Below are 25,335 nucleotides of genomic sequence, written 5' to 3' on the forward strand. Positions count from 1 at the left end.
AAATGGGATTGGAAAGATAAAAGGAACTCTACATTGCTACAGTAACAAAGCAATACAAGAAAGTGGGAATACAGTTCATCATAGAAAATACTGTTTGCGGGGGGGGGGGGGGGGGTGCGGCACTTTTACTTGCTTTTCATGTGGAGGTTTACACAGGATTAAGTCCAAATCTTAACTATGATTGGTCAAAAAAAGAAAGAAAGAAAGAGAGAGAGAGAGAGAGAGAGAGAGAGAGAGAGAGAAAAGACTCTTGGCTTTAACGTACTATCGAACACAAGGCCTACCTTGCATGTTTCTCCAAATGAAAGTTTGAATGTAACTGAAGTACTGAGATGATTCTGGTGACAGGCACTGACCCTCGTGACAAGTTCCCTCAGCAAGCTTCTTTCTCGATCATTCGTTTGAAGCTCCGGTGAAGATGGCAAGTCCTTCTGGAGGATGCGGCCTACCCTTGATCATGGAAGTGTGGTAACAAAATGGATAAATGCCATGCCCTAGCTTCCAGGTGAAGTCACCATAGAATCCATGAATCAGTATCTTCCTTAGCTGGGCAGTGATCTTATCAGCTGGCCAATACAAGTAAAACTGATTTGTTTTAATCTCCCTCACTAGTAAGTTTCTTCTTTTATTGTTTATATGAGGTTTTTTTTTTAAGTTTCTAAAATCTCCTGAAAGTGCAGTGTATTAGTCATGGTTCTCTAGAGGAACAGAACTTAGAAATCTCACTACATATATAGAAAGGAGATTTATTAGATGGCTTACAGGCTGTGGTCCAGCTAGTCCAACAATGGCTGTCTACCAATGGAAGGTCCAAGAATCCAGTAGTTGTTCAGCTGATGAGACTGGATGTCCCAGCTGGTCTTCAGTAAATACTGGAATCCTGAAGAAGTAGGCTCCAAGGCCAGTGAAGGAATGGACTTGCCAGCGAGAATGAGGGCAAGCAGGCAGAGAGCGAGCTTCCTTCTTCCATGCCCTTTCCACAGGCTGCCAGCAGAAGGTGCGGCCCAGATTATAGGTGGATCTTCCCACCTCAAGAGATCTGGATTAGAAGTGAGTCTTCTCACTGCAATTCATTTAAGAAAAAAATCCCTCACAGGTGTGCCTGGCCATTTGGGTTTTAGTTCATTCCAGATGGAGTCAAGCTGACAACTGTTATTGTGGTGAACTCTGGAAGATCAGAGAAGCAGAACAAGCCACAGCTACCTCACCTCGCCAGTTCCTCAGCTGATCCTGTTTCCTCAGACTGGAAGCCTCTGAGTCCTTATCCAAATGGATCTCAGCTGAACTGCTGCTCAAAAGCCTAAAAGCTTAACCAGCTCTAGTTCCTAGTCCTCACACCTTAGATACCTTTCTGCCTCTTGCCATCACTTCCTGGGATTAAGGGCGTGTGTCACCATGCCTGGCTGTTTCCAGTGTGGCCTTGAACTCACAGAGATCAGGACAGATCTCTGCCTTTTGAATACTAGGATTAAAGGTGTGTATGCCACCATGTTCTGGCCTCTATGTCTATCTAGTGGCTGTTCTGTTCTCTGACCCCAGATAAGTTTATTAGGGTGCACAATATTTTGGGGAACACAATATCATCACAGACAACCAAGGACAGCCCTCAGAGAAAGCCAAAGGACGATTTTAAGAGTAGAGTTTTTTGTTGGGTTTTGTTTAATATTCTTTAGGTATGAGTATTTTGCCTATATGTATATACGTGCACACATGAGTGCCTGGTGTGTGTGGAAGTCAGAAATGGGTGTTGAGGGACTGGAGAGATGGCTCAGAGGTTAAGAGCACTGGCTGCTCTTCCAGAGGTCTTGAGTTCAATTCCCAGTTACCACATGGTGGCTCACAACCATATGTAGTTAGATCTGGTGCCCTCTTCTGGCCTGCAGACATGCAGGTAGAACACTTGCATACATAATAAATAAATCTTTAGAAAAAAAAAGAAATGGGTGTTGAATCCTTCAATTGTAGTTACTGATGTCTGGAAGAACAATTGCTCTCTCTCATCAGCTGAGCCATCTCTCCAACCCCAGAGCAGTCCCCGCCCGCGCCCCCCCCCCCCACAGGGTTTCTCTGTGTAGCTTTGCACCTTTCCTGAACTCGCTCGGTAGCCCAGGCTGGCCTCGAACTCACAGAGATCTGCCTGGCTCTGCCTCCTGAGTGCTGGGATTAAAGGCGTGTGCCACCACAGCCTGGCCCCAAGAGCAGTTTTTAAATAAATGCTTTAGGTCAAAAATATGAGTTTCGGGGCTGGAGAGATGGCTCAGAAGTTAAGAGCACTTGTTCTTCCAAAGGTCCTGAGTTCAATTCCCAGCAACCACATGGTGGCTCACAACCATCTGTAATGAGATCTAGCGCCCTCTTCTGGCTTGCAGGGATATGTGCAGACAGAACACTGTATACATAATAAATAAATGAATCTTTAAAAAAATATGAGTTTCTCCAACAAATTAGAATAACTGTCTCTATAAGAACTAACATAGCCAACTTTTCTTTTTTTGTTGTTGCTTGTTTATTTATTTATTTTTGAGACAGAGTTTCTCTGTGTAACAGCTCTGGACCAGGCTGGCAGAGTCCCCTTGCCTCTTGAGTGCTGGCATAAAAGGCATACACCACCATGCCCAGCATAAGGTCTCCAAACCTCTTAAAGGTATCTCCTGGGGGACAAGACTGTCCTCCACCTTCCAGTGGATCCCCACTGAATCATAGCTTAATATATACAATAAAGAACAAAGTTAACTTCCCTAAGTCCTGTAAAATACAAATCCTATGTAGAATGTTAATTTGTCTGATTCCATATTTAAAAATCCAGCCAGAGACTGACGAGTTAGTTCAGTTAGTCAAGTGCTTGTCTTTCAGGAATGAGGACCTCAGTTCTATCCCCAGAAACCATGTTAAAAGGTGCCATGTCCTTCTAATCCCAGCACTGAGGAAGCAGAAACAGGCAGATGTCTGAGGTTTGCTGGCCAGCCAGCTTAATCTGCTTGGTGATTCCCAGCTCAGCAAGACACTCTTGTCACCAAAAAGAGAGGGATGAGTGACAGCGGAAGGCCTGATTCCAAACAGGACATCTAGATCACTCCAAGGTTCAGGGCACATGGAAGAAGAGGAGGCAGAAAGAATGCAAGAGTTGGAGGATGGGAGGTGTACTGCAAAAAAAAAAAAAAAAAAAAAAAAAAAAAAAAAAAAAAAAACGAAGTCTTCTGGATATGACCACTTCTCTCGAGAACCCATCACAGTTGTGGTTCCCTGTGCAAAATGGAGTCCATCAACATTCCATTCCGACACCAAGCCAGGTGGGAGGGGCTCAGAGGATGAACCACGCCCTTCGCCCCCCCCCCAAATATTGGCAGTCAATGGTTGCTGGGGAAGGGACGCCATTTTGTTCAGTGGTACAGCCACTGATAAATTGCCTGTGTGCCAATAAATACATTCTCACCCACACTCTTACAAACAAGTCTCGTTTAAAAAAAAAAAAAGACATGAAAGGAGGAAGATTTGGCAAGAAGGCTTTCAGTGGGAAAGGAGGGGAAACGAGAGGGTAATGAAGGGCATGGAAACAACTGAAATTCTTTATTGAGATGTATGAAACAGTCACATAAAAATAAACATTTTTAAAATCTCCCTGAATTCTATTTGTCAAAGAATCCAGGGCATAATAATATTCTACTCTCCTTTTTTTTTTAACTGAATGCTTGTGGAATGACACTAGACATTGTCAACCTCTACACAAACATGCACACAAATATGCAATGGGACCCACCCACCCCCAACCCAGCCACTGGACAACCTCATTTTAGATCAGGCCGCCTGGGGTCTGGAGAGATGGCTCAACAGTTTAGAGCACTGACTGCTCTTGCTGAGAACCCCAGTTCAGTCCGAAGCACCCACACAGAGGCTCATAACCATCTATACCTCCAGTCCCAGGAGATCAAACACCCTCTTCTGGCCTCCAGGAGAACCATCTATGCAAGTGTTGCAGACATACATGCAGACAAAACACTCATACACACAAAATTTTAAGATATAAAAAAAATGTTAAAAGGAGATCAAGCTACCTTCCTTTGTGAGAGAAATCTGAACATGAATGAAAATAACTGCTTACCACCACTCCTAACCCAGAGTGGGGAACGATAAGCCCTGTAAATAAAGTCAAAATTCAAATTTCTCTTAAAACAGCTGGCAACATACAAAGTAAAATTACGTAGTTCACACACACAATAGTGTGTGGATGTATTCATTTGCCTTCTGTGATAACTAACAGGGAAAAACAAGGGCTTATTGGAATCAGGAAACAAAGGTACAATTGAACTTGCTATTTCAAGAATACAAAAGAGCATATATTCTAGAAATAAAAGATGACAGAGTGGTGCATCAGACAAAGGACACTTCCTGTTTTAGCAATGGACCAAGCAACACATTAGATCTACTCAAAAAAGGGGAGGGGGGGGTGTTCCACAAGGAAGAAACATCCTGACCACAAAATAAGACAAACTGAGAAAACTACTAAAAGATGGTTCTCGTCTTTATTATTGGACTCGAGCATGTTTTAACAGACCGGTTTTATGTGTGTGACTGCAGCATCAAAAGAATACAGTGTCTTTTCAACAAATGCCTCATCCATGTTAATTTCACTTTTAAATAATTATGAGTAGCAGCGTGGAACAGTGTTTCCACATACTGACCAGTGCAACATTGACAGTTATAATTAAAGTATCCAGGAAGCCTGAAAATGAATTCTGTCACACAAATACGTTTATTTTCACTTGTTCAAAAAAAGGAAAACAATTTTAATTCATAAATTACACATTTACATACAAGAGCAAATTACTTTTCAATTCTATTTTTTTTTATCTTAAATAAAGAACAAATGAAGCATTCAGTGATAATTTTGGCAAAAACTAGAAGCAAACAAACATACAAGAAGAAACAGTAGTGTAGAATAAATAAAGCCAAGTGTTAACATGTCTCAGTCTACCATGAATATTGGCACTGTTTGCTAGATGTACATCTGTCTCAATGCATAAAGATTTGAGGAAGACTCAACAGTTTGGACCAGGTCATTTGTCTCCAATAAAAGGAGCCCTAACTTCTGTATTTTAAAAATCACTCTCTAGCGTTTGTCTTTTCATATACACAAAACACAAATATATCTCTTTTATATCAGTGGCAACCACGTAATAGGCATGTGAAGATACTCTTTAAAAAGTTTTGCAAATGTCGTCCTTAAAAAATCCTGTACAGAATCACAATACTGACAGAATCGAATGCCCACAAGCGCCTTGCTGCTTTTATTTCAGTCCTTTTCCCACAAAACCCATGCAGAAGAGTTCAAAGGATTATTAATACTTATCATAGATAACTTGGGATTAAACAACCCATGGCTCTGGATGCCTGGGACTCCGACTGAGACATTCCACCCACAAAGAGACTGCGTGCTCTGACATCTTTCAGACTTGATACTCTATAAATAAACCACCCTGGAGGCAAACCTCTCCACACACTGGCAATACTTATCAGAAATCAGCTAGGCCATAGTGATGGCGAGGGAGGTCCATCCAGAGGAGAGGATAGCAGCTGCTTTGGAGATGGCACACCTCGTCTGTTCTGCTCAGAAACCACAAAGGGTGTTTACAGGGACTAACCAGGGCACTACAAAAGCAGAGGGTGAGCCTGCACTAGTGTCAACAGTGGTATCGGTCCGTAGAACTAAAAAAGCAACATTTCTTTACACACACACACACACACACACACACGCACGCACACGCGCGTGCACACACACGCACACACACACACACACGAGGACAAGGGCTCTTCCTAGGAGAATGCATAAAACAGGTTCAGAGAGGTACTTGGAGTATGCCAGGGATGACTTCTTCTTCCTGCCATTCACTCGCTTGAGCAGTGTGGCATGTTCGCTGTCTTACCACTTCTTGTTTACTAGTCCTTAGTCTCAGCAACCATCTAGTTCAACTTTCATATGTAGCAGATACACAAACATGCTGGCAACCACAGATGGTCTTGCTCAAGAAATCAGATTCCCTGTAACCCTTGAGTGGACCCAGTAAGGGTCTGAGAACATGACTTCAATGTCCAATGAAGGATACATGAACTTGACTTAAAACAGTTTACATAACTGTTATACCTCCCTAAAGAAAGCTTGTAAACATCTGGTAAATGTGAATTAATGGTATAACGTTAAAAACTGGCCAAAAAAGATCCAGAAACATTTGGCCTTTCAGCACCCAAGGCTCCCAAAATATAATGTTAAAACATCTCTGCAAGAGGGATCTGAGTAATCTGAAAAAGGTCATACCTGAGTGGCTAAACCGTTCTCCCGAAAATTTTTAAGAAGTGCAAGGAGTTTCCACACTCAGGAATTGCATAATTGTTTATCTTTCTTCAAAAAACAAAAATAGTGAATGATACAGAGGTAGCGTAATTTACTAAACCAACTTTGAAACTCAAAAACAAAAGAGCAAGGTAATTTTCAAATGCTAACAGGAGTATTGCAAGTGCCTAGGACTTGTGGACTCGGGCTTGCTTCTACCTGCTTTTGGATACCTTATCATTCTCATCTCTTTTCTTATCACGTGGACATTGATGAGTCCAGGCTCCCCTTGGCCCAGTAGCATCGACCGCAACATCAATGACAGAGTCTGGAGTCATCCATTGCAGGAAAATGAGGAAGAGATAGCTAAACACTGCCAGCAAAGCAAAAATGTAGCCTGTCACTGGGCCACAATGAGAGATGAGCCTGTTCAATCTCTTGTGCATTGGCAACACAGTTTCCTTCGACACACGCTCGTACACCTGGAAGAGAGAAGGTGACAATGAGCTCTCTGAGCCACCACATGCCTGTCCCAAAGGGTGAGCCATGACCCGCACTGACCAGGAGCATCTGGCAAACACGTGTTGAGAGAATCACTCACGTTTGCTGTCATTTAGCACAGTGCTTACCATTGACTTAATTCTGGGCTAAACACTGAGTGACACAGAGAACAGGTGACAGTCAGCTGACTACTGGAATATCAAAGTCCTATAAGGTTGGAAGACGTTTTTCGGCAGGCACACTGTTGAGCTGGGCCAATGCCTTGACAGGGTAAAGAAAGCTCTCACTAACCCTGGCAGACGGCACACACAATCACAGCACTGTACTGAGGAGGGATGGAGACACTAGAGAAATGGCTTCTACGTTGCAAGGAAAGCAGGAAGAAGATGCTGAGCGGCAGAGTAGGTGAAAATAACGGTACGGAAAACAAAGAGGACTGTGCTAAGAACTGGGAGTTGATGCCTTGCTTTGTAAACCACTGCTGATCCCGCATCCTGAAAACAACGTTAGACATGCAAACTTGTCTCCGTGGGGAATGGGGAAAATCACAATGGACAGTGGACAGAGCAAGCTCTTCTGGAGGTGGGTGGCCTTCGAAAGACACGATGCATATTCATCCAGCTCTTCTACCCTGGGGACATTTTAAGTATAAACATTTTAATCAGAATGATGTTGAGAAACTGAGGCTGGTGGATTGTAACTAAAATAAATAAAAATTAAGAAAACAAAATAGAAGTTCCTTATAGCAGAAATGCTTAACTTTTGTTTGGAGACAGGGTTTTATGTAGCCCAGGTTGGCCTCAAACTCATTAGGTAGCTGAGGACAGCCCTGTCACTGCCTCCAGAATGCTGGGATGACAGGTGTGTACCACCATGGCCAACTTCCCAATTTACTTTTCAATCAATGTTCTAAGCAACCCAGCCAAATTAAAAGGAGTTGAAAAGGATCAAAATGTCCATGAGGTAAAAGACAAAACAACTTGTCTGTCCATCTTCACTTGAGGTCAATTAACTTATTATCTTAAGTAATAAATAATTTATGACTATAAAGAGAACACAATTATTATTATAAATGAGGATTAACTTTTTTCTGTTTGTCTGGCTCTTTGAGATAGGGTAGCACAGAACTAGCCTGGAACTCACTTTACTGCCTAGGTTGGCCTGAAAGTTGTGGTCATCCTCCTGCCTCAGACTCCCAAGTGTAAATCACCATGCCCGACTGGATTTTTTTCCTTTTTCTTTTTTTTTTTTCTTTCCTTTTCTTTTGCAAATATGCACTATAAATAAGCCGAGAATATAAAAGAAAACATATAAGATGTTTTCCTATTACCTCAAAGCAAAACTACAAGAAAAGTATTATTACAAAAATGCTACTTGGAGCCTTTAACACAGGCTGGTAAACTGCCACCACAGTTCTTTCCTGAGCTGCTTACCAACAACAGCTCAGACTTGGGAGGTTTACATGATGACAAAGTCAAATCACAATTTACAGAGCTATGATTCCAAATCAGGGTGGAGTCTACGATCACCCAAAAAACCTGTCTGGCCAAATATTCCTGCCAACTATAATCCAAACTGCGTTTCTGTTCCACAAGGGACAAGTCAGAATCTAAGGAGTGGTTAGGGAGGTAAGGGGACAGAAAAACGGAGGACGTAGTCTGAAGAAGCTAGCCACGTGATTCTGACATGCGCCCCCACTCAGTCCAACTTCCAGAAGGAAAAAAAATGGTAACTATTTTCCTAAGCTGATATACCTCTCCAGTCAAAGTTATATCTGTTTCCAATACCTCTTATGTCAATGAAGCATATAGCATATGCCCATTTTTAAATGAGAACTTGTATCTCAAACCAAGAGTCTCCAGGATGGAAATCTTCTGTATTTAACACCAAATGCATAAAGCCTGAGTCTAAACTATTGACCCTTTTCATGCTCCACTCAACTGTCTTTCTGGTACAGGGTTTATTTGTTTGCTTTTTTTCTTTTTTCCGAGACAGGGTTTCTCTGTGCAGCCTTGACAGTCCTGAATCCAGATCTGTAGACCAGGCTGGCCTCGAACTCACAAAGATTTCACCTGCCTCTGCCTCCCAAGTACTGGGACTAAAGACATGCACTACCACCACCCCGCTGGTACAGGATTTCTATATACTAAGAAAGTAAGTTGTTTCCTTCAGCTTGGCATGTGGTAACATGAGGAATGAGGCAGAAGTAGACACAAGGGGACTTAACAGATGAGATTGAGTAGAATACACATTACAGCATTCCTACAACTGTCCTCTCTAAGAGGATCTGTCAATCCTGTGTGTGTCTTCTTGGAACTTTGCTGTGGCTTCTTTCTTACCGGTGACCATTTGCTCTTAATTTCACATATATCTTGAATTCTAAAACAGTGTCATCAGCCTAAAGTTATGACAATCCTTTCTGGCAGAGTATCATCAGTCATCAGGAAAAGGGCTACCAGAGTTCTGGGAAGTATTCTGAATCAGCATTCACAACTTGGAACCAGCACTGCAATCATCTACCCATTTACTAACAGAACAATAAACAGCCCCAACACAATGATTTACTTCTCTTTTTGCTTCTGACTGCTGCCACTTCTAGAAACGTTTGTGACTTCTTTAGAAAGAGTTGAGTGAGACTAGACTGTGTTGGTACTATTTTTAGAGGCCAGGGCAGTGAATGATGTAGAAAATTAGCCAAGCACATGCACCAAATCTGGTGCAAAAATAATAATTCTTTTCCATTTGAGAGGGCTCATACCCTTAACCAAAAGGCAAGGGGCAAACCTGTGTGTGAAGAGAAGCAAATGTGTGTACAAAACATCAAAGAATTCAGACAATCTTTTCTCAACACGTGACATACTTTTTCAGTTCTCTCCGCCACATTCCGCCAGGTGTAGAAAGCCTTTACTACATTGTGGATATTTTCTGGAGCTGGCAACGTCCCCGACTTCACTTGGAAAATAGCTTTTTCCAGGCCTTCACACAACGATTTTACTGAAGGCTCACATAAAATAATAAGATTTTCCGGAAGGACTTCAGGAATCCCACCAACCTTCGTGCTGACAACCTTAAAAAGACCAGAGATAGTACATAATTCACTGTAATCATTTCCCAAGAAAAGCAAAAGACCAAGCTAAAAAAATAACAATTTGGCATGTACTACAAATACAGAATCCCAAAGAGAAGCCCTTAAAGTGTTTTACCTGCAGACCACAACTGGCGGCTTCCACGATGGCCATGCAGAATGCTTCAGTGAGGGAGGTGTTGAGAAAAATATGTCCTTGAACTAAGACATTTCTAACATCCTTGTGTTCTAAAGCTCCCAAAAGTTGCACCCTAATTTTTGCAATGAGAGGGAGAGAAAGGTGTAAAATTTAAAAAAAAAAAAAAGTCATGCCACAAAAGGAATTTAATTCCTAAGCTAAGTCTATTATTTATATTACTCTTACTGGTACTGATGTTTCCTACCTGAAAAGACTAGATATGGCCAAACACCAATGTAATAGAAACAACCTTAGAAACCTATTGTGTTACAGCTAATACAATGCAATTTCATCTTCTCCAAAACTAGTTTTGGTTTAATGAATATTAAGTTTTTGGTTTTCTTCAAGACAAGGTCTCACTATGCGGCCCTGGCTGTCCTGGAACTCACTCTGTAGACCAGGCTAGCCTCAAACTCAGAGATCCGCCTGCCTCTGTCTCTTCCTCCCAAGTGCTGGGATTAAAGGCATGAGCCACTACACCTAGCTAATGAACACATTAATGACAAAACCATAATTAAATGTTAAAAGCGTCATTTCTAAGTGGGAAACTAACCTTTTTAAAATCAGCACTTCCCATAACATACACTGTGTGTTACAGGAATTACGGAGGAAAAGATATGTCCGAACCTGTATGTGTACAGCAATTTCCATGACTGGATCATGACACTTAAACCACACACAAGATGGCTTGGAAACCTGCAACCATTTCCAACCAAGGTTCTCCCCCAACCCCTATGCCTCTCATCATGCCTCCAACACCTGCCCCCAAGTCAATATTCAACTAACAGACAAAAGTTGTGTATTCTATAAGCTTTCTGATTTGATATAAACTCACAAAAACATGCCTTATATTTGTATGCTCCTTATAAACAGAAGCAGGAGCACACCTAAGTCAGGCATGCAGTCAAAAGCAAACACAAACAGCTGCCATTTTCACACCCACAATGCCTGGGAAGCCGTTAATACCTGTCATGTAGTTGGTATCTTTCCCGTACTTCTTCCAAAATGATTCTCTTTGGTCCCTCTCCTCCAATTAGGAAATTTAATTCTTGATATTTCTGACAGAGTTCAGGTATTATACCACTAAGCAAATCAGTCCCTGAAATTATAAAGTTGAATATTGAAAATATTAATATTTTCACATTTAACAAACTCAGAGTCCCAGAGAATCCACTTGTTTTAAGTATCAACTACAGCTAGCCTCTTTGAAGTAGACAAACCAAGCCTCTTAAACTTTTCCCAGAAGGGGGGAATTATTTACAACTGCTATTGGTTCCCAAGAGTTACAACACTTGAAGATTCAGGTTCTGACAGGCATTGGTCCTGCTACATACCCAAGTCATGAGCAACCCTGTTGCAGCTCTGTATCCTTTAAGCCATTCACTTGTTCATATCGCCTACTTCGAGAACGGTGTTGAAGATAGCTAAGGTTTGTCAGCTTTCTCCAGAGCACACAGCTGACTAGAAATCTAGGTCTCAGTCCAGCTCTTTATTTTTTTAAAACCAGTCCACCCTCTTATCCTGGCCTAGTAAATGCAGAGACATATATATATCTAAAGTCCAAAGTCTCCAGCTATAAAAATCAACAGGACTATGATTCCACTTTCTGCGGCAGGAAAGGGCTAAGCAATGGCTTTAGCTCCTGCCTTCAGTGTGTTAAGACTGCAGTTTATACAGAGAATTTCAGAATGAACAGCAGGGAATGAAGGTGGCAGGGCCTGGGCTGGAAGATCATTCTAGTCCACAGGCCTATGGCTGTATCTTTCTTTTGTTTTTAAAAAAGAAAATGGTTTTCATATAATATGTAAGCACGATCTCAGGAGACAGAAAGCAATAGAGTAAGTCACAGCCTACTGGCATAAAGAGCAGCTAGCTAATGCTACAGTAATGCTGACTCTATTCGGGAACTTAGTTCATCAGCAATTACAAACCATACATTCAAAAGCAAACATGAAATAATCTATTGAGCTGAGCTATTCAATTAAAATATGCACACACATAAATTTGCATATGCACACAAACCACATTTTTTTCCCATCAATCTTCCTCAAAATAAGCACAGTGGGAGAATATAGGTTCACGTGGATTTTCTTTTCTTTTCTTTATAGATTACAAACCCACCCCTTCTTTAATATTGTGTGAATAAGGCGGATAATGATGAGTCCCTACAGACTCTCATTTAGTGTTCTTTTGAGACAGCTAAAAGTAACAAGCAGATGCTGGGTGTGGTTTGTCATTACCCAGTCATACCACCCTAGCAAACACTCGGGCAGTTCCCCACTGTACGAACAGTCTGACTCTACACTCTCAGAATGGCTGTCCACTGACTGATTAGGGACCCAATGAAGTGACTTTCCAGATAAAGGAAATTCCTTTATTCTTTACTTTGAGATATTGACCATATAGATAAAAATACCTGTTCCCTGTATCTGACTTCTTTGGGGACATTTTCTGCTCTAAGCTTCTATCTGACAAGCTAAACCATAACAAAATCACTTCTTCCACAGATTCTTTCCTTTATAAGAAATTTAGCTTTGGCTATTGTGAGGTTCTGAAGGTGCCTGTGTCTCTGGAAGCTGTCAGACTTTAGTCACTTTGTGGAACCACCAATGGATTTTCAATGACTATATACACCAAAAAATCGATTCAGACGTAGGTTTCCTGAATGAAGAAGGCTTCCCACTTGCTATCTTTGTTTCAAGTCTATACACATCGACCAGATAACCAGGAAGCAGCTTAGTACCGCTTAACACTCAGCTTCCCACCCTTTCTCCCTTTCCCTCCTTTAAAAGAGAATATTAGGTGCCCATTCTTCATACAAAAAAAGATGTAGCAATCATTACAGATACTGACAATGGCTACGTTTACGGAACTGACTATATTCACAATCTACATAAACGTACTCGGTTATTTAATCCTGACAAAAACCTCATACGAAGCGAAGCCAGCGACTGCCATTGATGCTTTATTATAGTACTCTAGGAATAAAGCAGGTTTTTCCCTCCTCACTCCATAACAAACAAACCAAACACAACCAACAAGCTTATTCTGGCTAGATTCTAACAGAAAACACACCACACAAAAGACTACTGGTCACCACATTCACACAAAACAGACAAAAAAAAACCCCAAAAAACTCTGATTCAAATTGACTTTAAAGCACAGTCCAACCATGCTTCAAAGAATGTTCAGATCTGTTCTAGGATAACAATGGCCAGACTGTGGGCAGGGTCACAGGGAGACCTTGACTCATGAGCTGGATTCGTTTGTGATCTGTTACTTACTGTGTAACCTTGGGCAAGCTACTGCCCCTCTCTGAGAACTGTTTCTTTGTCTGTTGCATGCAGGTAACATCTACCCTACAGCTGTTGGGGCAAGTGCGGTACTGTCCCATGCACAGGCTTTACCAGCTGCAGAATACAAATGTTATGTTGTCGTTACCACTACAGCAAGCGGCTGGAGGTGCCTGCACATACAGAGAACAGTGGGGAACCCTGACTAGATGGAAGCGAGAAGGTACAGAAGGCAGTCTTTCCTCCATGAAAGCTGGGCAAGGAGAACATGGCTCTATCCTTTGACATTACTTCATTGGCCCTTGAAAATCTGGTCCACTGAACATCTCCCAGGGGAATAACAGTATTAGGAAGGAATGGACCATAATATAACTACTCACGTTTGAGCTACAGACGTGACCATTGCTCCTCATGTAACATTTGGCAGGGTGCCTGGCCTATGGAGAAGGTTCAGTATATCTGTTGAATTACTGAATTGAAAACAGGAAGGGCTATACTTTGACTCCATTGTAGCTAGCTCTGAAGGTTAATACCACATTAATAAGATAAAGTAAGACAGTTAACCTTTATGAGTAGTTGTGCTGATTTTCAATCATACATGCCATTGTATTTTCTCATCCATCTCACCAGGGTAAGCTATTTGATTAAAAAAAATAATTTGGGCAAAGTTTTGAAGTTATAATAAATACATCACCAGTATCCCAGAAGGGGTGCAGAACACAGAATTCCATTCACAACATCTTGATTAAACAGCAAGACATGATTTCCTTTATCCCAGAAAATGTAATTGAGTCCAAGTTTTCTAACAAACTTCCACTTAAGGGGGTTGTCCAGAACTACTACAGTCATCACCTATGCTGACCACTGTCAACTCCCAGATACGCTGCTACATGACAGAGCATAGCCTGTCGGCATTTCTCCACAAAGTCATCTTGCACCCATTCTCCTTACGACTGTACTGAATAATTTAATTAAATATCACAGCAGCTGACAAATTTCTACAAAAGCTAAATAGTTTGAAAGAGCCAATAAATCAATGCCCAAAAAAGGCCTTGCCAGATGACAGGTGACCTAAACTGGAGAGTAAAACTGAGGGAAAAAAAAATGCCAAATCCAGCACAGTGTTTCAAACATTTCAGTCCCCCTCCTTTAAAGGAAACCCAGAGCAACTGTGCAAGATGGCGCAGCCAGAATCAGTGAGCTGATCCTCGACTCCTACAGCTCTAAACCAAGCTCCCTACAATTCAGCATGTGCTCAAATGTTTTAAATTCGAACAGTTAAGGGGAGCATGTAGTATTTGTTACTGACTCCCCACCCCACAAACCTTCAATGCTATTTCTGACTACTGGACAGCTTTTCAAATACCACCGGGAGAGCACTTCCATGGTAAGAAGCAGGTTGCTTCACATGTGTAATCAACACAAATGCTACAGTGGGGAGTGTGAATGCCACGGAAATGTGAAAACCAGCAACAAGAACAAAATACTCCTGAGGGATAACAGAAGGCGGAGGTGGAGTATAAGCTAGGCAAAGGTCTTTATGAGAGTTGTCTCGGATCCTTCACAAAGTTCCTGTTGTGACCTAAACAAACAAACGCTGTCGCAGAGCTAACAAGTGACCTATCTTTGATCAGCAATAGGCCACCTACTCCTTTCTTTACCACTTGACTGCTGATATCAATGCTTTGCAGATGACCAGATAAAACCAGCAAGCCACAGAAGAGCTATGTGCCCTGAAAGGCCTACTGATTCTGAACAATGTGTACAGATATACAAAAGACAAGATGTTGCCAATGAAAATAGTCATCATGGCCATCTCTGAATTTTTGGTCATAGATGCTATGTGAGCTTCGAAAACATCTGCAATTAAGAAACCATTACTTCTGCAATCAAAAAGAAAAGGCCACAGAGCACATTCTATTCTGACTACCTGTGCAGGGCTCCTGAACTTCTACGAAGAAATAACTGATTACAGGACATGAGGTAAATGCTTTTTGTTGTTGTTATTGTGGTTCAGTAACCATTAGAACCTCAAAGGTTGGGGCAGCATTCATAGCCACTCTATACGTTTCTCTTCTTAGATACATAAACTTGATATCCAACCTTCCCTTGCAATAGTTACAAGGCATTACAAAGCTACCACACAAAATGAAAAGGCAAGCAATCGTTATATACAAGTATTGAACAGTTTTCTACAAGGAATAAAAAAAGTCGTCAATGCAAATAGAGCTACTATTTCATTACCTTTTCTGTAAACAAGTCTGCTGACAACAACAATAGTTATTAGACTATCATGCCTCCTAAATGGCTCTGGAGTGAAGTCAGTAGGATCTACAGCGTTAGGAATGACGGACACTATTTCAGGATTCAGTGCTGCTCTTAGTACAGTGTTTTCCTTACTAGTGTAAGAGACACAAATGATGTGGTTTGTGTCACAGAGAGACACAGTTAGAAGCTTGTTTGTAAGCACCGAGCTGACATCAGCAAATCCAAAAAGGGAATGGTCCGTGAAGACTGTCTGAAGCCCCATTGTCTTGGCGTGGAAGAGAGCATCATGGGCCATGGCAGAAAAAGAACTGTGGGAATGGATTATGGTAACTCTCTCCCGGACAAATATGTACCTGAGCAATGGCAGACTGTGGAAGAGAGTTGTGGCTGTAGATTGGTTGTACATGACTCTGAGAGGCAAGTAATAAACTTTGAGGCCATTGGTGAGGTAACGGACACCCTTTCGATTTCCGTAAGCATGGGTGATAATTATGACTTTGTGCCCCCTCTCAATGAGGCACTGAGAGAGCTGGTAAATGTGGCTCTCCACACCTCCCATGTTGGGGTAGAAAAAGTCAGACACCATGCATATATTGTGGGTGCAGGTCCTATTGGTAGAAAGACTTCGAGGGCTAAACCGGGACGGCGTCACTGAGGGAGGCCGGCCATGCCCACCTCGTCTTCTATTGGCCATGCTGAGGTGGTTCAGGCATCAGTTCCCAGAGCAAGCCAGTTAAGAAACGTGTCTTCCATCACCTGAATGAGAAAAATAGGACATCAGCTCAAAGCCACATCCCATTTCATATTCCAAATCCTGTTAGAAATAGTTTTAATGTGAAGGCATCTTTTAGAGCGTTCCCCCTCAATTTATTCATTTGACAACACTGACTTGCTCAGCATGGTGATGTGTCATATGACCAAAACTAAATTCTATGATGTGTTAACTGAGCTAGGAAACTGGTACATTTCAAATGTTAGGACATCGTGCACAATGGTTTGCCACAGTACCAAACCAATTCTTTCCAATAATAAAACATACAAGCATATATTTCCCACCTCCTCTTATCACTTTATCAGCTTCTACTTACTAAGTCACTATATATCCAACACTACACAGACTAAGAGTTTTCTATATGTTACCGTAATCTAGTTGACACATCTAAACAAATCTTTGACACCGGCCTATAAAAGGTCTGATGGCTTTCACTTCTGTAGTTACCACGTAAGTCATGCAACTACTGGTCTAGAAGGACATGGGGGAAGCCAGGCATGCTGGCGCACACCTTTTAGCCCAGTACTCAGGAGGCAGAGGCAGGTGCATCTCTGTGAGTTCAAGGCCAACCTGGTCTACAGAGTGAGTTCCAGGACAGCAAGAGCTACACAGAGAAACCCTGTCTCAAAAAAGACAAAGAAAACAAACAAAAAAAGAAATAAAGGAAGAAAGAAAGAAGAAAGACATGGAGGAGACAATGAAGAGAAGCTTACAAGCTACATGGAGAAAGGTAATGACCTCGCCATCTCTATGCCCTTACCCACGCCCAATCTCTAGACAGACTATTAGCTAAACTATTAGCAGCAGCCTTCCCCGGCAACCCCTGAGAAGAATCACAAAAGCACCACTAGTTAAGTCTAGTAGCAGATTCCAGAATTATGAAAAAGAGCAAAAAGACTGTTGTTTTCTAGCACTATCTTTTGTTCTGGTTTGTGAGGCAAAAAAAAAGATACTAAAACAGGCTAGGTTCTGAACCTAATTAAACCAACACAGTGTCTATTTTTATAAACAAAATTTTACAGGAACATGGCTTGCTCATTCATGTGAATGGCTACTTCTATGCTACAATGCAGAATGGCTTTGAAAGAGATCATAAGACCCACAGAGCCTAAAATATTTACCATCTGGCTCTTCACAGAAAATGTGCTGATGGCCGCTGCACAGCTTAGCCAGCGATCCAGTTCATCCCATAAGGTTCTGCTGGTTAGCTCTGTGGTTTCCACTCAAATATATCTAGAGCTAGAACTTTCTTTTTGAGAGCACCCTCTTCAAGTGTTACCTGGAGCGCATTCTGCGGACAATCCAGTTTCTCCTTCCTTATTCAAGGATGCTGAGACTCAAGCTGCTCCCTTCTCTTTTCTGAACCTCTTTTAGTTATGTAGCCTTTCCGCCATGAGGGCCCTCCTTTCAGTGCAGACTCTGAAAAGAAAGATAGAACTGGGCATGGGATGCATGTGGGGCTCTTTCCTACATTTATAGTAGAAAATGTTTTTCTCTTTCTTCTTTTCTTTTTCTTTCTTTCTTTCCTTTTTTTTTTTTTGTTTTTGGAGATGGGGTTTCTTTATGTATCTCTGGCTATCCTGGAACTCGCTCTGTAGACCAGGCTCGAACTCACAGAGATTCACCTGCCTCTGCCTCCTTGGTGCTGGGATAAAAGGCATGCGCCGCCGCTGCCGCCACCACCACCACCTGTTGGAAATGGTTTTTTTTAGGAGTCTCCTAAAGCTATGCTGATATGAAACGTTAATACAATATTCAGTTCTATAGATGCTTACACTTTTAATGCTAGAGCCTTGGAGATCTGGCAAAAATCCTCCTTAGCTGAGATCTACAAGGCTGCAAGAACTCAATGGAGAATTACTATCCTAAATGCTGAGTTTCAGGTCTCACCTGCAAACTATGTGTCAATTTTCTCCAACAAATTCATCTACACTTAAAATATTCTCGGAAATACAATGTGGGGAGGCAAGGGAGGAACATGGACTTGGGAGGCAGAGGGTTGAGGGTTCCAGAGCAGGTAAGACTGGGCTACATGGCAGGGGGGCTATGTCACATAAACTGGAAAAAGAAGAAAACAGAGAAGATCGAATTTGTAACCAATAAATAATGAAAGCAAAATAATATCAAGTTTGCAGAAAAAAGGAAAGCCTCAAGTTAACACTTTTAAGTGGCTAATGCTGTTCTACTGCAGTGTGGCATTTAAACCTGAACCTTTAGTCCTATTCAGTTTAAAGAAATGAATGATAAGGAAAACAGAAATAAAGAACCAACTGAAATTATCTGAAAGTCTGCCACTGACCTCCAATGTTCTGTTACGAGTCTGCCTGCCAGCAGGTTATCATCCTAAAATCTCTATTGCGTAAAATCTCAGCATATTGCATACTCACTGAATCTTAGCTTCTATAGGTTAAGGGAGAGGCTGTAAAACCTACTGAATTCATAGAACAGAGGCTGTAAAATAAGGTGGATTCTCTCGAGCATTACAGGTTGAGCAATCTGTTCAACGTAAATGACAAAGTCAAGAAGACCTCAAAATTCTCGATCATGGCCAGGGAGCTCCCTTATTAGTAGAAGCTCCCGAGGAGCCTTAGACCGGGATCGGGCGGGGCTGAGGAATCAAGAGAACCGTACTTTAATCCAGTCCCAGGGCAGTGGACACTCCCTGAGTGGCAGTTGAGTGCACTAGAGCCAAAGAGAGGATCAGCCCGGGTTCAAAAGCCACCCCTCCAGGATCAGGCAAGGTCTGGCCAGACCCAAAGGGAGTAAAAAAAAAAAAACGTCCTGAGGTTCCAGTCCCTCGCTCTATTAAACTCAGTCTAGGAAGCGGCTCCAGCTCTCAATGAAACCTCAGCCCCATTCGACTCCGGAGACCCTCGGACCCGACTTCCGGGCCTCAGGCAGCGTGGGCTTCATCCCCTCCACAGCTTGTCACGCTCCTACAAGTACCGCACAAGCCCGTCTGCAAGAGCGGCTGAGCATTAGAAAGGATAGCCAAGACGCGCACTTACCCTCGAGTCCCATGGCCGCCTCTGTCCGGACCTCCCGCGGCTGTAAGCAGAATCCTGCCCCCCTGCTCCAAAGCACCAATCAGAAGCGTCCGCGACCCGGGCGCCGCGCCCCCTTGGTAGCCAATCACGCAGAGGTTCCGAATACACGTGAAAGAGAGACACCCAGTCATTCCCAACTCTCCAGCGCCGGGTTGTAGCGTCAGCGAGCGCCGGAGCACGTCTCCTAAGAGCTACGGAAGGTCCCGGGCGTACGTACCCTAGTTGCCTAGTTACAGCGTCTCTTTTCAGGAAGCCCGCTCTCTCCGCACCTCCTTCCGGTTAAAGAGACTTAGGCGAGAAAAGCTCAGGGAACTCAGGGTCAAGGTGTTTTATGATCAGTACCACAGCCAACTCAACCACGCTGGTTCTTATTACTCTGGCACGGTTGCTAAATGCAATAAACAAAAGTACACAGTTGAAAAAAAAACAGCAAGTCAAAACAAAATTATGAACTTTGAATTTCAGATGTACATTTCAATGAACGTTCCAAAGATTTCTTTTAAAAGTTCAGATTTTGGATTTTGTCTTACAACTCTACAGTCCAGGTGGGAAGAAATGTTAGGTATAACCTGAAATGCTCCCACTCAAACTGTTGCAGTCCTCAGCCGAAAGTGTCTTGAGGTCTGGAGCCAGATCATGGTATAGTGGTGCTTGGCGAAGAAGACAGAATCTATGTGATTGTTCTAGTGGTCACCCACTCTTTACAGTTGGTACTTGCAGTTCCCCGGCACTGCCATTCCTGCAATTTCTAGACTAAATTCTTTTCTGAGCAACATCACCATCTCCATGAGTGGCATCCCTTTGAAACCTGTGCTAAAGTTAAGGCTAAATAAAGTTGTAGTACAGTTGAGTTAAATCTGGGGATGATTTTAATTGTAGTATTCTGTCTGAATGACCTCAAAGCATGCTTTTAGAGTGCTTTTTTTTCTTTTTCTTTCTTTCTTTCTTTTTTTTTTTTTTAGTTCTCAACCTGTAGGTCTCAACCCCTTTGGGATCAAACAACCCTTTCACAGGAGTCACATATCAGATATCCTGCATATCGGATATTTACATTATGAGTCATCATAGTAGGAAAATTACAGTTATGAAGTAGCAACAAAAATAATTTTATTGTCGAGAGTCACCACAACATAAGGAACTGTATTAAAGGGTTACAGCATTACAAAGGTTGAGAACCACTGCTTTAGAGAATGTTATTGGAAACCACTAAAATGTTGATGTGCAGTATGTTGTGATGATACTTCAAATATGAAGGAAGTCAGAACCAGTTGTACTATCAAATGTCCCAAACAGAAAAGATGTAAAATTAATGTAGGTATCATCTTCCCTTGAAATTTAGTTCTTTGCCAATCCATATGTAAATAAGCTTCCTTGAATAATTTTAGAGTGGGCAGGCATCACACATGTATTGAAAGCTTGTTATCTATATGCAAAGTAGATGAAAAGAAAATCTGGCATGAGTACTATTTCCAAACCAAGATGAAACGAAAGCATATGAAATGGTCTATGAGAAAAGGAATTGCTAAGTGTCATAAGAGAAATACATGGAGAAATACTGGGAGTTTCAAGGGAAAGAATATTTCTATCTGCTAGCATTTATGAAACGATGGTTAGAGGGTAGGCTATCCATACAAGTTGAGAGCGAGAGCCTTTTAAGAAAAAAGTGAATGAAGTTACAGAGACAGATGTTGACTGTTCAGTGGATAGTTTTCTGTAATTATGCAAGAAAGAAATAGGGAAGAGTGGCATTGGCAGTAAGAATAAGAGCAAACTGGTAGAATGCTTACGAAAATTTCCTGAAGAAAATGTACTTGATGCTGACCCAGATTTCCATCTAATATGACATTTTTCAATCATTATTTTGTGACTGTTTTCCTTGTTCTGCTTCAAATACAAAAATCAGATATAATATAAATGAGAAAGGTATGTGCTTTGCTCTGTGTGTGTGTGTGTGTGTGTGTGTGTGTGTGTGTGTGTGTGTGTGTGTTTTAAAGAACCCAACAGATACAAAATCAAAATTCCAAACTCTTAATCAAACTAAAAGCTACATAGGCCCAGGACATTGTAAGTGGTGGCAGTGAAATATGGACCAGGGGTTAGCTCCTGTAGAATAGTAGATACTGGCAGGATCCATGTATGGCTAGGGACAGGAACTAGTCCTGTGAGAGACTTTTACATTGGTGGCCTTCAATAAACCACCTCTCAATTGATCATCTTTATTTAACTCTCTCCCACATCGAGTCTGAGGTTTGACCATGTGGCTTGCTTCACCAAAGGTACTCTCAGCAACTGAAGTGCAGCAAATGCTTCATAAGTGTTTATGAACTGGCCCATGCCCTGTTGGAACCTTTGCTCTTGAAAGCCAATCGCTATGTAGGTAAAGAAGCCCAGGCAAGATGTTAAATGAGAACAGCTATACGGAAAATGACTCTGAAGAATGAGACTTAGGTTGGTCATTCCAGCTTTAGATGAGTTCTACATTGATAGAATGACTTCAGCCTGTACTGTGTGGAGCAATATAACCTCCTAGCCAATCCTTGTCAACCAACAGAATCAGGAGAAATAAAATCTTGAGAAAGTCAGTATTGACTGCAGATACAAAGTTTTAGTGATGTTTGTTACACAGCAACAGATAACTTGCCTGAATCTCATCTCCCTACTAGATAATGGATATTGAAAAACTTGGTTGCAACAGTTGGTACCTGTCTAGAGATAGAATTGAGCTACTTAAAAAGTGATCTTCAGTATGCCATCATCACTGCTAGTGTGGTCTATGTCTCACAGATATACTCTCATGGAGGTGAGAGAAGCATGTTCCAGCTCTCAGGAAATTTCCAAAACATTAGAATAGATGTAGTACTAAGAAAGACAACACAGAAATGTAGCAAGGGAAACTGAATTCACTCCAAATCCCATTAAAATAATAGATGAATGTGAAAAAAAACTGAAAATACAAGTTTTGAAAAAAAGTATGTCAAAATGAAACATAATATCAACTGATAGTAAATAACCAATTAGAAAATTTGAAGAAGTTATTAGTGAATTTTTTAATGTAGGGCTGGAGAGGGATGTAGTTGAGCAGTCCCATGCTTGCCTAGCATACCCAAGCTTTTGGCTTTGATTCCCAGCACCACAAGTAAAACAAAATGCTGCATTTCCTCATCCTAGTAAAATGGAAGCTATATAGCATTAAAAACAAAAGCTGTGAGCCAAAAACAATCCCTTCCTTTAGTTTCGAGTATTTTATCATAGCAATGAGAAACCTAAAAATATAGAAAATTAGTACTTGGAAGTGGGGCCGTTGCTATGGTAAATCTGACCATGTGGTTCTTGAGCCTTCGAAAAACCCTGGAATGTGGTAAGCAGAGCCTAATGGACCATACTGGTGGTAGCTTGGCAGATAAGAATCCTGAGAGAAACACAGGCCCTGGAGGACTGACTGGCTCAAGAGGCTTCAGATAGAAAGAAGAATCTCATCAAGAACTGAGCCAAAGGGAATCCTAAGGCAGGACAGAAAGAGAGGGAAATTTATGGGGCCATGAGAAGAGAAAGGAGCTAGATTCTGCTTGAAGCTGTTCACCATCCAAGATCAAGAGTTCCGTCATAGCCAAGTGCAGTGGCACACACCTTTAGATGTCAGCACTGGGGAGGCAAACACAAAGGCAGGTAGATCTCTGTAAGTTGGAGGCCAGTCTACATAGTGAATTCCAGGCCAGTCAGAACTATCCAGTGAGACTGTAAATGGCCTGGCAGAAATGAAGATATGCTAAAGAGACTCTTGTGTCTATCAGCTGGACTATCAGACAGACAGTTGAAATAATGGACAAAAAAAAAAAAACCCTGGAAATTTCTCCAGAAAACTCAAGCTGAGAGAAGCAAAAAGAGCCATCTAGAGGGGTAATTTGTCTCCCAGAAAGAGATTCCACACTGTTCTAACAACTTTATCTGACCACTTTATAAGACAAGACTAAAATCTAGATGATAATGAGTTTAGAGTGAGCAGGACTACTTAGATGCTATGGATATTGTTCTGTATAAACAAAACACTGATTGGCCAGTGGCCAGGTAGGAAGTATAGGCGGGACTAACAGAGAGGAGAATTGAGAGAACAGGAGGCAGAGAGAGACACTGCCAGCTGCCGCCATGACAAGCAGCATGTGAAGATGCCAATAAGCCACAAGCCATGTGGCAAGGTATAGATTTATAGAAATGGGTTAATTTAAGATGTAAGAACAAGACAGCTAGAAGCCTGAGCCATTAGGCCAAACAGTTTAAATAATATAAGCGTCTGTGTGTTTATTTTATAAGTGGGCTGTCAGACTGCCGGGGCTTGGCGGGACCCAGAGAGAAAACACTCTAGCTACACTTAGATGTGTATATCCTTGGCCCTCTGTTTAAATTTTGATCTTACCTCAGGACCCAGAAGAGGAAGGACAGACTTGAGGGCTTTGCTGGACCTCTTTGTCCCTCTTCCTGATGTGGCCACATTGAATACATCCACTTTTCTTTTGGCTCTTTTCATTGGCTTATTGAGAACAGGTAGCCAGGCCTGGCTTGGGACACAGGTTCTGACCCCCAAGTTTGATTAAAAAAAAGACCCAGTCTCGGGCTGGAGAGATGGCTCAGCCGTTAAAGGCTAGGCTCACAACCAAAAAAAAAAAAGACCCAGTCTCAAGAGAGAAAGACAGAGAGAGAATCCTAGCACAATTAAAATTAACATCTGACTCAAAGATTACTGACAGAGATAACATTCCTTTCCTATATGGATATTATGAGTTAACATAGCAAAAACTAAGGCTTAAGACCTGAATGTACATGGCCTTGAGGGAGTGCTCATTCCTTCCCCTAGTCTTTTTCTGGGACTCTCAAATAAGACTACTAGCCCTGTTAACAGTAAAGATACAGCCCTGCATTCCTGTCATTTACGGCAGTACCTTGTCATTATTATCCTGTCCCAGGCCCTTTGGGAACCACCCTGTGATCTCATTTAGGGTTCTTAGCAACCCTTTGAAATTATTAGCTCCAAAACCACCCAAATTCTATATGTGGCTCTTATTAAAGACAATGGGGTGTGAGTTTCTCAGAGAAGCCCACACCCATGCTCTTGGGTGTGTCTTCCTTTCTTCCCACACATACCTTTCCTCCTTTTAACCCTAGTGCTGAAGAAAATCTATATTAAAATATCATTTAGGGAACTCCAGCTCTACTTCATACTGTTTCCCCTTAAAGTTGCTTTCTGTGTCAAAGTTAAGGAACCTGTTTTACCTGAGCCAAAGTCCCTAAAAGATGAGGGCAAGCTCCCTAGGCTGTTGCAGGTTACAGTACAGAGCCGTCCCATCACCCACTGCTGGCAAATTATGTTATGTTTTGGAAAAGAATGTGGCTGCATTCTGCCCATATACTGAGAACTTGAGTAAGGCTGAATTCAAAAGTAATGGACTCACTTCTTTGGTGGAGAAGAGCTCAAGATGGGCCAGGACTGAGGCTGTGGCAGGTCTATAGCTCCGGGTTATCCGGGTCCACAGTGAGAGAAAGTAACAAATGGGGACAGCAGGAAAGACGCTTGAGGGCAAAACACTCCCCATGGAAGACTTCATCTTGTGAGAACCCAAATTCATTTCGAAGGAGAGTCTAAAGTGAGAATGCTCCTGAGGAGGTTCCCTTGTCAGAAACAAACATGTAGGGAAGTTTCCCCAAGGTCAGCACAGAGAAGCTGCTATGAAACTGCGATTCGGGGCTGCCAGCCTACATCTCGAGCTGACAACAGAGCTTGGTAGCATCATCCACATGATGCTGGTTTACAGGCAGCAAAGATGTAGAGTGAGGGGGGTCATGGAAGCTTATGCCAAGGTTCCAGAAAGCCAAC

The 25,335-nt window shown here is 42.0% G+C and overlaps 1 protein-coding gene across 4 annotated transcripts; it reads right to left on the minus strand.

The window, feature by feature from the left end:
- Positions 1 to 4,501: 4,501 nt before the first annotated feature.
- Positions 4,502 to 19,493, minus strand: Piga (phosphatidylinositol glycan anchor biosynthesis class A). Of its 4 annotated transcripts, none has more exons than XM_028887771.2 (7): positions 19,431 to 19,493; positions 17,702 to 17,841; positions 16,326 to 16,406; positions 11,056 to 11,188; positions 10,030 to 10,162; positions 9,687 to 9,893; positions 4,502 to 6,807 (listed from the first exon to the last, which is right to left on the minus strand). In XM_028887771.2, exons 3-7 carry the CDS (start codon positions 16,342 to 16,344, stop codon positions 6,541 to 6,543), a joined length of 759 nt encoding a protein of 252 aa, XP_028743604.1. In that variant the 5' UTR covers positions 16,345 to 16,406; positions 17,702 to 17,841; positions 19,431 to 19,493; the 3' UTR covers positions 4,502 to 6,540. The 4 variants fall into 4 exon arrangements, with proteins under 4 accessions (XP_028743604.1, XP_028743598.1, XP_028743601.1 ...); XM_028887765.2 differs by having other exon boundaries at positions 15,627 to 16,406; XM_028887768.2 differs by lacking the exon at positions 17,702 to 17,841 and having other exon boundaries at positions 15,627 to 16,406; positions 19,431 to 19,491.
- Between the last annotated feature and the right edge of the window lie 5,842 nt (positions 19,494 to 25,335).

This window comes from Peromyscus leucopus, chromosome X, assembly GCF_004664715.2.
Source record: "Peromyscus leucopus breed LL Stock chromosome X, UCI_PerLeu_2.1, whole genome shotgun sequence".
Classification (NCBI taxonomy): Eukaryota; Metazoa; Chordata; class Mammalia; order Rodentia; family Cricetidae; genus Peromyscus; species Peromyscus leucopus.